The sequence below is a fragment of the Alligator sinensis genome, unplaced genomic scaffold (assembly GCF_000455745.1).
Source record: "Alligator sinensis unplaced genomic scaffold, ASM45574v1 scaffold619_1, whole genome shotgun sequence".
NCBI lineage: Eukaryota > Metazoa > Chordata > Crocodylia > Alligatoridae > Alligator > Alligator sinensis.
Genome location: NW_005842134.1, coordinates 734655 through 748112, shown reverse-complemented (window position 1 = coordinate 748112; position 13458 = coordinate 734655). Strand labels below are relative to the sequence as shown.

Genomic DNA, 13458 nt, shown 5'->3' with positions numbered 1-13458 from the left:
AAGTAATGGCACTGCAGGATCCTTCAGAGTTGTGGTCTCTGTCAACTTCTTAAGCACACACAACAAATCAATTAGAGCAGTTTACTATCTCTTTTTATTATAAATGCCAGAGGCTTGGGTGATGAACTTTGAACAATGGGTCACCAACCTGAAGAGGTTGGGAAATGATCTAGTATTCACCAATAATTTGCTCTGACGGTGCCACCAACAGTAAAAATTAACCACTGAAGCCTGGTTCTGATTTGCCAGCCTGGAAAGAGTTTGAATTGGAGAAGATACTAAGGAGGCACTACAGAAAGAGATGCAGCCCTGCCCCATTTGAAACCTTCTTGAGCTGGATTCCCGTTGATTCCAAACAGAAGTGACTGGCCAGGGAGTTTTGTTCAGGAGGGGCCTAGAATTGGCTTTCTCTTGGTGCTGAACAGTCCCAGGCGGTTGAGCTTCAGGACATTCTGCATGGTATATCTTCACGTGTGTGCTGCCATCAAGGGTGGGGTACAGAGACACAATGGTGCCTTGCAGTGTTTATAGATGAGACTCCCTAGCTGAATGTAAACTGTATCAGAGCATTGTTAGCAGTTGGCATCAAGGCCTGAGGGGAAGGAAGTTTTGTGTTTTGCTGTCTAATTTTATTTTTGTTCTTGGAAACTTTTTTCAAGTTTATTTTCAGTCTTATTCCATGCTTGGAAACTTTCAAAAGCAGGTTAGACTGACACTTGACAGATACTAAACAGTCAGAGATGATCCTGCTTTGAGCAGGGGGCTGGACTAGATGAACTTGTGAGGTCCCTTCTAGCCTTACTTTCCTATGATCCTATGATCTTGATAACTCTGGCAGGGTCCTTTTTTCTTTGGGTATAAATCTAAGCAGCTATGGTGTCTTATGCTTGCTCCTTAGAAGCAACAACCTATAACCAAATAGTTGGCTGTTGTCTTATAAACACTTGTAATGCAGGAGCCAACATAGGCACAACTTTGAGGAGGTGCACAGGTTGGACGTGTGTTAGCATCAAATGCATTAGGATATGATTGAAGCGCTTTGCTTATTTACAGACAATGGCAGGGGGAGCTTTACCCCTCTCCTCTTGCCAAACAGCTTCATTGACAGGCAGAGAAAAGACCTCTGGGAGGCACGTTCAGTGCCTGCTGGGTCTGCTTACATAGAACCCTGTGCTTGGCACCAAGTCCTGCTACTTGGAGCTAGATGCTTATTTTCACTGTTTCTTTAAATACTTTGTAGCCAACAGAGGCAAATCAGTGTCAGATATTTTTATTTAGATACAGAAGATTCTCTAGAAACAAGGGCTGCTTCACATGAAAAAGACACTTAACATATTGGCACTCCCAGCTCTCTACATGGTAAAAGGCATGAGGGCTACTCTCCCAGGTCATACTGCTACAGAAAGTTGCTGTTGAAAGCAAGTGTTATCATTTGACACATTTGTGTATTCCTTAACAGGAACATCAGCATCTAATGTCTACATACCTACCTGTGTGATTGACAGCTGCCTAGTGTAATGCCATATTTTTCCATGATTCATGTTTTTGTTTTCTGAAATGACCGTGGCAATTTAGCCTGTTACCTAGTAACCAAGTCCCTCTTGCAAAGAAAGAAGAAAAGCAATAAAGAAATGATAAAAGACCTGCAGAGCAGTTAAAACTGAAAAGTGGTGAAGGATTCTCAAAAAGCTTTCACTGGGTACATCTACACATGCAAATAATGTGGGATCAGTTTACTCTAGAGCAGAGGTTCTCAAACTGTGGTCTGCGAGCTCCATTCAGGTGATCCACAGAAAGGTTGCAGAACAAATGAGAATCTGTACTTGTTAGGTAAGACTACTGATATTAAAATATGAGCTGTGTGCTTTGATTTGTAGAACAAAAAGTAGTCCACTGAGACCCTCAACAATTTTCAAGTGGTCCACAAAAAAAACCAGTTTGAGAACCACTGCTCTAAAGTACTCTAAACTGTCCCAGGCATGCATCTACACATGCAGGGATGCAGGAGCAGATTTGCTGCTCCTAGCAGCAGACTGCTCCTGCTCCCTATGGCCCTGCACTGGGCCCCTGCAGCAGCCTGTCAGGTGGAGCTCTAGGCTCCCCCTGGGTGCTAGCACAGGGGTTGGCAGGGAGCATGAGGCCAGGAGACAGCTGTTTCCTGGTGGCAGCTGGGACATTGCTCCCTGCCCCCAGGAGCTGCTTGCTGATGAGGTGGGCTCCACCACTAGGGCCTAGGTGGGGACAATCTCCCAGCCTGAGCTCTGTGGTCATGGGGCCCTGGGCTGGGAGATTCTTATCTCCCAGCCAGGACCCCATGACCACAGAGCTCAGGTTAGGAAATAAGAATATCCCAGCCTCTGCTCCCCAATCACAGTTGGGAAGCAGGGGCTGGGAGCTCCTTGCTGCCAGGGCAGGGAGACACCCGGGCTCTGGTGGCAGAGTTCTTCCTGGCAGCAGGCAGCTCCTGGAGGCAGGGAGCAAGCTCCTGTCCGCTGCTGCCCAGCTGACCAGGAGCACATTTGTTCCCAGTTGGCCGTCTACATGTGCCGCACTGTGCAGTACGTAACTGAAAGTAAATTTTTACTTGTATTTACAGGTAGCAAATTTACTCATGACTGCAGCAAATTACTGTGCAGTGTCTTCTTGTGTAGAAGGTGATGCTTACTGCACAGTAATCTTGAGTACTCTAATCTTGAGTAAAGCACCTTGTGTAGCATCACCCACTGAAAGGCAAAGAAATCCTGACTGTAAGCAGAAGCCATCATTTGTCTACATAACTCCAGCTGTGGGAAGTCAACCTGTTCAATAAGGCAGAATTGGCACCTTAGAGACTAACAGGTTCAGAGAGACATGAGCTTTCATAGGCAACAACTTACCATCTGACAAAGTAGGAAGGTGCCTATGAAAGGCACCTCTCTGAACCTGTTAGTTTCTAAGATGCCACACTGTCCTACCTTCTGCTTGACTTCAACCTAATATCGTTCAACACTGTTGTTTGATAAGGTAATGTATAAATACAGAGCACAGGACTGGTGCTTTTTTGGTTTCTCTTCTAAAGTAATACTTGGCCTTTCTGAAAACAAGGTACAGAGAACAAGACCTGCCATCAGAACAAGGTAAACTTTGCACATCAGTTGCTTCCAGTGCATCACAGTCCTGGGTCCCCCACAGCTCTACCTAATCACATGAGACCAAAATAGGCCTATTTAGCAGTATTTGAGGGGTTAGCAGCTGATAGAAATTCCACCACGAATAAGCAGAGAATTCAGCATGAACTGCAAGGTTAATTCGGTAAAAGCAGACAGATATTTCCAGGAAAGTAGACAAAATGCCATGTAATGCACCGGTTTTACTCCCTTGATTGGTATTGTTGTTATATCCTCTCAAGAATAGTCAGTTGACAAATATTACACCACCACATCATATATAAAGCCCAGTTAGAACAATGGAAGATTTCCGCTTCTGCATTTGTTTGGCAAACAGATTATCTCCTAACAGAATTAGGATTAAAATTAGACTCTCCAGATAAATCCTGGCCTGCAGTGCCCCCTGGTGCTTTGGAAAGGGTCTCGAACACAGCTGCACAGATGAAAGAACTTCCATGTCCTCTAAGATTTCATGATTTTGAAATCCTTTTTCATTTGAACTGAGCCAAAACCTGAAAAAGCTTAAAACTACATTTCTTTTCTGGTTGTTTTGTTTACTGTTGATTTTTGTAATAGAGAGCAGAACATTTAAAAAAAAAATTAAAAGGAAAATTGTTTCAAAACATCATTTCAAACATTCTGAAACTCTTCCCCCTTCAAGTTTTCTTCTAAAATGAAACTTTTACCAAATCAATCCAATTTCATGATTTTCACAGATACTGTATGTAACAGAAGCTACAGAATCTTAGTATCTGTGGAGCTGGTGGGCTAGGCGACTCCATCAGGCATGGTTAAGAATCCTCTGTCTCTTATTAGTGAGATTTCCAGAATTCTCTTTCCTGGGAAATGGTTCCTGGATAGCTGTTTCTGCTAGATTTGACCTGTTCTAGTGTGTATTTGGATCATAACAAAACTTTATCAGAGACTAGATTGAAAGCAACAAATATATTGCACATATGACCTAAACCTGCAATGAGACTGGGTGTCCACAGATGAGATGCCTAGGCATCAAACAAGGCTATTTGCCCTCCCACTCTCACCCATTATTTGTTACTGCAGAGAAGACAAGCTGTTTGCTGATTATGACATGGTGTTCACAGTCATGGTGCTGCTCCTTGCTTTCATTTGGTGGCAGATTTGATTTTGTGAATAGCGTAGGGGCTAGATTCTTTGGGCATCCAGATCTCCTCGCCCTCATGGCCCCTGAGCTCAGCTGCATCCTCCAAGGCTGCAGTCAGCTCTGGGCTGAAGATGTTCTCTGAGGCTCGGTAGTTGCGGGTTAGGCGGCGGAAGGAAGAGTCTGAGGAGCTGTCATCATTGTGGTTGTCCTCATCTTGGTTATCCCGTAACTTGGTCCTGGTCAGCTCAGAGCTACTTCCCATCTCTGAATCTTTGAAGAGCTCCTTCATGTCCTGTATGAAGGCCATTTTAGGACTGAAGATGCAAAGCAGGATCACCAAGCCTCCAGAGACTCCACAAAGAAAATAGAGCCCCACCTTCTCAGGGACACCTGGGGAAAAAAGTACAAATACTTCACCTCAACATATGAATTATGCCTAAAGAGTCACAGGCATCACTCTACCTTGCAAGGGACTAATAGTGTCATATCTCTAATGGGCAAATATGAGAGCAAAGGGAAGGAGGAATATAAAAACCTCATGCTTCCCAGTATTGGACCTAGCTGTGTCCAAGAAGGAATCTCTCCCAGCTTCCATGATATACTGTCACACAACTAGGGGCATGATAGGGCTTTACACATTCCTTGGAAGCATCTGTTTTTGTCTCTGTAGGTGACAGGATACAGATCACTGATCTGGTCCATTGGGACAAATTTTCCATTCCTGCAACCAGCACAATCCAAGTCTGATATGACTCCTGGGAGGGCTGGGGGCTGGTAGCACAATGGCCTCATTTCTAGTTCCAGGAATTATTTCAAATCATTTGCCTAAGTAACTTTTCATTATTCAGGGTTACTTTGCCAAGTGCTCTCAGTCCTGTGGGAGAGCTTTCATCAAGCTATTGAGTCTTAGCTGCGAGCTCTATGAGGTATTGTCATGTCTTTAGGAAAATTGACTCAAAAGTCTAAGAGAAAGAGGAAGAAGGCCCCTGCAGTCGCAAATGCTGTCTGCTGACCACCCTGGATAGTATCCTTCTTTCTCCCTGTAGTGGGTGAGGAATGTAGCAGTCATCAGATTTGTTATTTTCCATGTACGGGGTACAGTCTCCTTGTCCATTGGGCAGAGGGTGCTTCAGTCCCAGGTTCATTCAATCCTTGAATCTCCAAGACACTGCTCTACCCTTGCAGCTGTACCTTGCACACAACTTCCATGAAAGTCTCCCTCAAGTGTGCACCAACCTACAGCAATGTAGCCCTTTTGTGCCTGCTTCTGCCAGCGTTGTTATAAGCAAGAATCACTGAATCATAGACCTGTCTCTGTCCCTTCCCTCTCCTCAGGGAGTGGCTCATACCCAAAGAAGTCACATACCCCAGAGGTGAGCAAAAGTTGCTAGTGAGCTAGTAAAAATCATCAGATCTTCACGGAGCCTGGACAGCCGCGGCCCTTTGTACCAGCCACCTGCAGTGAACAAGGGGACACAGGCTTACAAACTGGGATTCAGGAACAACAGGAGCAAGTTGCTTGGCAACTGTTGTCGGCTCTGTAAACCTGAATCATCATCTGTCTGCTCTCCCTCTGGGGCTCTGCTCCTCCCCACTCCCATTCTGCACATCTCTCATGTGTTCCTTGCCAGTCACTACATCCTAGCTAACCTCTTCTCATTGCTTCCCCTGCCCTCTGTGCCCCACTCTCCACTCCTCCTTCTACATCTTGTTACAGACTACCCTCTTGCTTTCTGGTCTCCTTACTGCACATCTGTCCACTTCTCTCCCTTCTGCTTTATTCCTATGCCTCCTCCAAGTTCTGTTCCTCTTTGCTATCTATGTCCTACAGAACTCCCTCCATAGACCCAATGCTTTTCCTGTTGCCCACATTTCCTGTTCTCCATCCTGTTCTGGTGGTCTTTTTCCATCCACTTCCTCCTCCTTCATGAGCATAGATCCCAAAATGAGTGGCAGACCACGAGGCCACCTAAACAGCCTCCTCTATCTCTCTCTCCTGGTTTTAGAACCTTGCTTTTGTTCATGATAAAAATGTTCCCAAACTAAGAGAAGAGTAAAATCTTCTACCCTGCTTTTGTTACCCCACCAGCTGCTGCTTTTCTCTGTGGGTAAGCCCACAGCACAGACTCCAGTAAGGCATATAGATAGGGGGGTGCACTCATGCACTTGCACCCCGCTCTGATTCCTGGTCCATCCAAAGTTTAAAACCAACTGCCTCGCAGTGGCAGCAGCATTTCTAGTCAATCAGAGCTGAGGGAGTCACTTGGCTTCATGGTTCATTGCAATCTACCTAATCCCTTCTAAACTCTTCATTTCACAGGTGTTAATGTTCCTCTCTTCTTTTTAAGCATCTTGATGTTCCACTAATCAAGCTGTCCTTAGTTCTGTAATTCTGCTGTGTATTCACTGCTCCTGGTGATGAAGCTTCTATTTCACAGCCCTGCAGATAGTTTTAACTCATTCCAAAGAAGTTATATTTTTCGTTTCAAACAGAATAATACAGCCCTAGGCTCTTGGCATATTAGTAAAACTTCAAGTGTACTTTGTAACTAGAGAAAATATGTGTTGTTTTATATAGGATGATGCACCTCACCATCTGCACTCCCTTTTCAAAATTCTAGATCTGCCCTGCATACTGAGATATTTGAACTGGCTTTAACTGAGAAGCAGAATAAATTAACCTTTACAGAACTCCAGGCTGTTGCAGGGAGGCTGCTGCAAGCACCCCAGCTCATTCATTTAGATGTAACTCAGTATCTCCATACTATACTATGCTACTTGCAATGTAGACATCACCCATTCCTCACTGCTGGCGTTGACTCCTCAGAGAATCTCACTGACTGGTACTAAACAGGACACTATGGCCATGTCCAGATGTGCATGGGCATGTGCTTGCAGCAGCACAAATAGTAGCGGCACAAATTTATGCTGGTACTTTGTGTTGCAGCGTGTGCTCCTGCACCTGTTCCATACTGAGGGACAAATTGTCCCGCTTTGGGCAAACTGCCCTTTCCCTGCTCCTCCTGGCTTCCAGAGTGCTGGAGCAGCCAGGGTGCAAATCAAATAACAGAGACACTCTGGCCAGCAGCCAGAGCATCTCCCTGGAGGACCAAGCTTCTGTTTGTTCTGGCACATGATATTGTAGTATGTGCTGCTTTTTTCTCAGCCTTTTTTTTTGCTACCGGGAAACCCCAGTAGAAAAGTTTTTCCCTGCACTTCACAGTTGCGGTGTGGGGCGTGTTTTAACATTCTAGGCATGCAGTTTGTGGTGCTGCAAAGAGGTTTGCAGAGCCACAAACCACACATGCCTGCATGTCTGGATATGGCCCATGAATCCACCAGAGAGAGACTTTGCAGAGCAATTAAATTGCCCTTTCCTCACTGGAAGAAAGTAACCCTGCAAATTTGGGCTAGGACACAGCCCAGGATGAAACAATATAGAGAGCAATATCTCCACTTGTCCTAGCTGGTGATGGGTTCTCTGGGTAGGATATGGAGTGTCTGGAAGACAGTTTGTAAAACCCAAGACAGAGTAAACATGCTGAATAAATTTCCACCAGATAGGGCGCCTTCAGGGTAGAGGTGAGGTACACTGAAAGCACTGATGGAGCAGTGTTACAAAATCAAAGACTGAAGAAGCCAACACTGCAGAGACTGTTGCACTGAATCACATGTACTTACAGGCATGGGGGCTCAAAGCAATTTTGCATGCACTGCAGAAACTAAGGTTGTGTGAAATACCCACATGCCAAGAGGTTAGACCCACATTCATTTTGTTAGAATATGTAGAATGGGCAGAAAGAGGCATGGCCTGAATTTTGGTGACCATGAGAAATGGGCCCTGGGCCACGGCCATGGGGGAAAAAAGTTCTGGTTTGGATTCCTGTTTCCCATGATGTGAAATCTGCATTCCTCACAAAGGGTAAGAGCATGTCTGCTCTATGGCTTAGCTTAAGATATTTCTTCCCTTCATTCTTAAGGCAGTACTATTCAGCCTTTGAGTAAGTCCACCAACACTCAGTTTGTGTTTGAAGGAGACATCGCATGCATGGTGGGGAGTTAAAGCGTTTGCAGGCAGACAGAGCGTGACCATCTCACCCACAGTCTCAAACAGTCTTACTTCATTCAGTACAAGCTCAAGGAGGATATCAGATTTTTACCGTGTGTGTAGTCTGAAAGCAAGAAGGGGTCTGAGGTGTCATGGCCCACCTCTTCCATCAGCTGCTTTGGCACTGAAATGGAAAAGGAGACAGTACTGAAAGAGCAGCTTGGTCACAACCTATAGAAAAGGTGTGGCAGCCAGGGGCTGACAGGAGATAGGAGGGCTGCAAGATATCCTAGGTGGGAACTTGGGAAACATGAAGGTATAGCTGGACAGTGGTTAAGGTATCTTGCTATGGACTTTTGCTCCAGCTGACACAGCTGTGAGTCAGTACCAGGTTATCAGGCTGAGGGTATCAAAGATGTTACAGACACCAGTGTGTCTAACTGCACTAGCCTGTTGAGTTACTAGGCTTGAAATAGGGCACTAGACTCAGAGCATGACTGAGAATGCCACTGCCTGAATTAAAAAACATAATAGGGCTCGTACCACAAGTGTAGGAGACCCGCAGCTGTTTCTTCATGCCAGGGAAGCAGGGATCCCCAAAGGTGGCCGTGTCAGCTAAGACTGTGCAGTTCTCCTTCTTGTGACACTTCCTGGAGACTCTCCTCAGGGCATCAGGAGCTAAACACTCTGCAAATGCAATTGTCAAGCTGATATTACCCAACAGCTGAGAATAAAGCAGGATGGCTGTATTTCCTCCAAAGGAGGTTTTCAAGAAGAGGCAGAAAAGGGATATATCTGCAGCAGTGTAAAAACAGCAAATCCTGCAATCTGTGCAGGGGTTGAACTAGGTGCCCACTGAGATTCACACCCTGAGAGTTTGTGATTTCCTGATTTGGATAAAGAAACCCTGTAGCCCAGTGCCATGACATGGCCTTTAATGTCCTGTTACAATACCATGGAAAGCATTCATGAATGAGCATATATGGGCCACCTTGTCAGGACTGCATACACATCTCACTGCTCATTAAGAAGGGAGCTGGTTAAGGATGAATGATGCACCTAATGTGTCTGGGGTGCTGATTGTATACATACACTTCCATGATTTTGTACATACACTTAGAGCAATAGCCTGGTGGAGCATGGCTCCAGGATCTGCTGTGAGGGGCCTGGCTGAATGTGAGTACAATCTTGTATCTAGGTGAAAAGTACCCACCCACATCAGTGTAATGCCTTGGCTATAAGCATGGAAATGAAAGATTTCCCACATAGCATTGTCCTGGCTCTAGACTGCGTAAGGTCTTTGGCAGTATCCCAACTCATTCTTGAACACTTCTGTCTGTGAAGGAGTCTCAGCCAGATTCCCAGTTTGTACCTTCCCAACATACCTATGTGGGGGCCAGTCCTGCTCACACCATCGCACTCCGGCTTCCCCCGCAGTAATCGCCCATAACTTGCAGAGTAAATTGTTAGGACGGACTTAGTCCTACACTGCAACTTCAGCTTGTCATTCTCACACACTGTCTTAATGCGGTGGTTAGCTAGGAAACAACATGACAGAACATGCTATTGCATCATTAACAGTTAAGTCTTTTCATCTATGAATGAATAAAGTGCCTTGTATTGGAGCCTTGAAGAAGTGGGACCTTCCAGTCCTTTCCAAAGTCTGTGCAATTTAAAACCCAACTGCAGCATTAATAGTAGCATTAAATAGTAGCATTAAAACATTGCCTTTGCCTTCTTCTTTCCAGCTGGGTGACAAATGTATTAACTATTTGTTACTATTTCCATATAGGAGTAGAAAAGTACTTTTTATCCTATGGATTCTTTGACTATTTGTTGAACTGTATGACTTAGGTCACACTTTTTCTTTTTAGCTTCTTAATAGGGACCATTTTTCCCTGTGCAAATGTACAGTACCTAGCACACAAAGGCATGCTGCAATATTAATAAAAATAATTCCCATCTCTCCAGTAACAGGATGATCCATCTAGGTCACCAGTGAAGTTCATTGGCAATGCACCAACAAATACAACAAATCCCCTTTATATCCTGATACATCAATAGCCTATGGACAACCACAGAGTGCTGAGCAAAGCCTGCCCCAGCATTTTAAATCCATTTGCAAAGCTCACCTGGTCTACACTTGTATGAAGCTATCAGGTACTTGTGTGTCCCAGGACATGGGTCTTGCCCAAACACTTGGCTATGCACAGAGAACTGGCACCACCTCTGGTCCTGGCATTCGTCCAACAATTTCTGTGGGAAGAGAGCAGCCAAATATACATTTAACATGAGAAATCCTGATGCCATGTCCCTCTACCCTAGAGCACCTCCATATACTGACACCAGGCCATGGAGCAGTGATCCAGGTGATGGATCACACTCCCAAACTTTTATAGCAAGTAAAACATCTGGGCATTGGACCTCAGCGATAACATTCTGCTGTACCCAGGAATGACCCTTTCTTCCGTAAGTGCCTTTCAGAGCTGTTACAAAACAACGAAACAGAAATTTACCCTTTACCAGACTTTTTTCAGCCAAAGGAAAAAAGTTATAATAGAAAAGTATGGAGCCCATCAGTTTCAAAACCTTCAGTGATTTCTCCTCCTTTTTCTATATCTTCCACATGCTGTGTAGTGCCTGCCACATTGGGAATAAGGCAATCTGACTTTTCTGTTTCACTGCATGACAAAGTACGCATCTCCCTGTTATCCCTATGCATCAGGCGTTGCTCTTTGATGTTCACAGCCTTCCCCTATCTGTATCTCAATTCCTTCATCTTAGCCAAATCAAACATATTTCCTCCAATTAGTGCATGTCCCCCGCCCCGCATATCTAATACACAATGCAGAACTGAACATAATATTCTTCCCATCGCCATATTGAACATATGTAGAATGGGAACTATCCTGCATTACTCCAATGTTACACAATGTCTTGGCTTAAGCAGCCTAACCCTGTCCTTGTCTATGGAAGACACATTGCACTGCAAACTCATGGCTAAATTGTTTGTTCCTGGCATGTTTCTATAAGCTACACTAGCCCCAGTGGAAAGATTCAAGTCACTGGAAACACCAGTGCTGCCAACTTGTACAGCTTTATCAGAAGTCCTGTGATATTTGTAATTTTTCTTAACATTCTGGCTCATGGAGTAAAGTGGTTACAAGAGAATCACAGTTTGTATTTAGAAACAAAAGTAAGTTTTTTTATCCTCATGGTTGTGGAGAAGGAAGGGGAACAAAAAGAACTGAACATGTTCATGTTCAAGACCAGAGTCAGAGTTGCAGCACCCCCACCCCACAATTCTGTTTTGTCTGCAAATCTAAGACAAGGGTCTTTCCCCACTATGCCAACTGGGTGGGTGGGTGGGAGGTTGTCTTAGATTCAAGTAAGTAGGGTATTATCTTTATGGTACCTTTTGGTGTGCTAAGATCATTTTATTGAGGGCTAATGCTTTCTAGACTTTACTTTCCTACTGACCGTCTGTCCTGCAGGATATGCTTCCATAGGTGCATTCATCTGCATTAGTCTAACTTTAATCTGATATGAGTTTTTTTTCTGCCTATACTTTATCAGTCCCTGTCCTTTTGTATTATTTCCCTTTCCTCACTCATGTTCACAAGTCCTCTCAGTTTAATATCTGGCAATTCCATCAACCATGCTATTTATTCCTCAAATCAGCTTTTCTCAATCTTTTTAAGGTAGCTACCCCTTATTTGAAATGGAACATTTTTGCAAACTGCCATATATTTACTATAAAAGTAAATATATGGAACAAGGATCATGCTCAGGAACATCTATTGCTGATTTGTGTTTTAGAGATTGACAGAGAATCCTTGTGACCAGGAATTAAGTATTGTCTTTGCCTTAGATTTTAATCCAATTTTCAACACCTGGTTTCATGCCTTTCTGGCAGTTGAGACCCACTGGGTCAAAAAACCCTTTAGATCTTCAGTAGTCAATTAAGTGGATTGAAATTCTGTGCACTGCAGCTTGACAGTACCCTTCTGAGACTTTTGTAATCCATGTTATAGTGTTTTCACCCTAGATCCTAGGTCCCAAAGCATCAGCTCTCAAGGCACTAGCTGGCCCACCCCATCGACAATCCACCACCCTTCTCCCCACCCCAGGCAAACCTTGGATGACAGCCTGACAGCTCCAGGGGCAGCTTGTGCATGAAGCAGGTCTGCAGCATCCGGAGGCTGAAAAGGAAGAGCAAGGTGCATGCCCTGAGGATCCTGGGGGCCCCAGCATGCACAGGTGGTGGCTGGCTGGGCAGCAGAGCGGAGGTGGACTTCACAGGCCACGTCCTATGTGACGGGGTGGCCACAGGGAAGAGGGCGCTGTAGCTGCTATGTGTGACAGACAAGCATGCACTGTGCAGGTGGGTATGGTGGTGGCAGTGGATGCGGGCACACAAGTGCCCACAGTGTGTGGCTGCTGGCCTGTGGGCCTGCAGGTGCCTCCCAGCTGGCTGGGGGCCACGGGCACAAAGGGCTTATCCTGCACAGACAGTCCAGCCGCCAAGATGCCCACTTGCAGCTGCAGCAGCATTGCATCCGTGCTGCTGCCCAATCAGCTGCCACTCATTCATGCTGAGGCCCCTGGGACCCTCGGGGCATGCACCTTGCTCTTCCTCTTCAGCTTCCTAATGCTGGGGAGCTGTTTCATGCATAGGCTGCCCCACGCCATCTCCCCCACCAAGTGCAGGGCTTGCTCCTACTCTCTGCCACTCTCGAGTAGCCGCAGTCACCCCCACCCCCAGCCAGGCACAAACATAAATTCCCCCCTCGCACCCGGCTGGATAAGCAGACGGACCTGGCTCTTCCCCCAGCTGGGGTTTGCCCTGGATGGGGGGCAGTCTCTCCCAGGCTGTTGTCTCAGCCCCATGACCCGCTTTCTGCTAGAGTGGAGAGTAGGGGGCATGGCCACACCCTGGCCCAGGGCCAGCACACTGAGCCAGGAAAGGGGGTTTAAACCCCCTCCCTGGCCCCAGACCACAGCCAGACTTTGCTTGTGGAGTGCAGTCTCTCCTAGGCTTTCCCTTCACTACCCCATGCCCTGCCCCATGCCCCTGTCCCTTCCAGCGGGGAAAAGTCTGGCAGGGACTGACCCCCCAGGCAGACCCAGCTGCAGGCCCCAGC

At 45.8% G+C, this 13458-nt stretch overlaps 1 protein-coding gene across 1 annotated transcript in view; it reads right to left on the bottom strand.

Moving 5' to 3' along the window:
• Positions 1-2786: 2786 nt before the first annotated feature.
• LOC112550515 (protein eva-1 homolog C-like) overlaps positions 2787-13458 on the bottom strand; it is a 52543-nt gene continuing 41871 nt past the window's right edge. Inside the window, exons 3-8 of the mRNA XM_025205948.1 lie at positions 10447-10570; positions 9700-9852; positions 8858-9001; positions 8427-8498; positions 5633-5722; positions 2787-4656 (exon numbers count right to left, since the gene is read on the bottom strand). Coding sequence (XP_025061733.1) covers positions 4268-4656; positions 5633-5722; positions 8427-8498; positions 8858-9001; positions 9700-9852; positions 10447-10570 — 972 coding nt within the window. The 3' untranslated portion in view covers positions 2787-4267. The remainder of the gene's footprint in view (positions 4657-5632; positions 5723-8426; positions 8499-8857; positions 9002-9699; positions 9853-10446; positions 10571-13458) is intronic.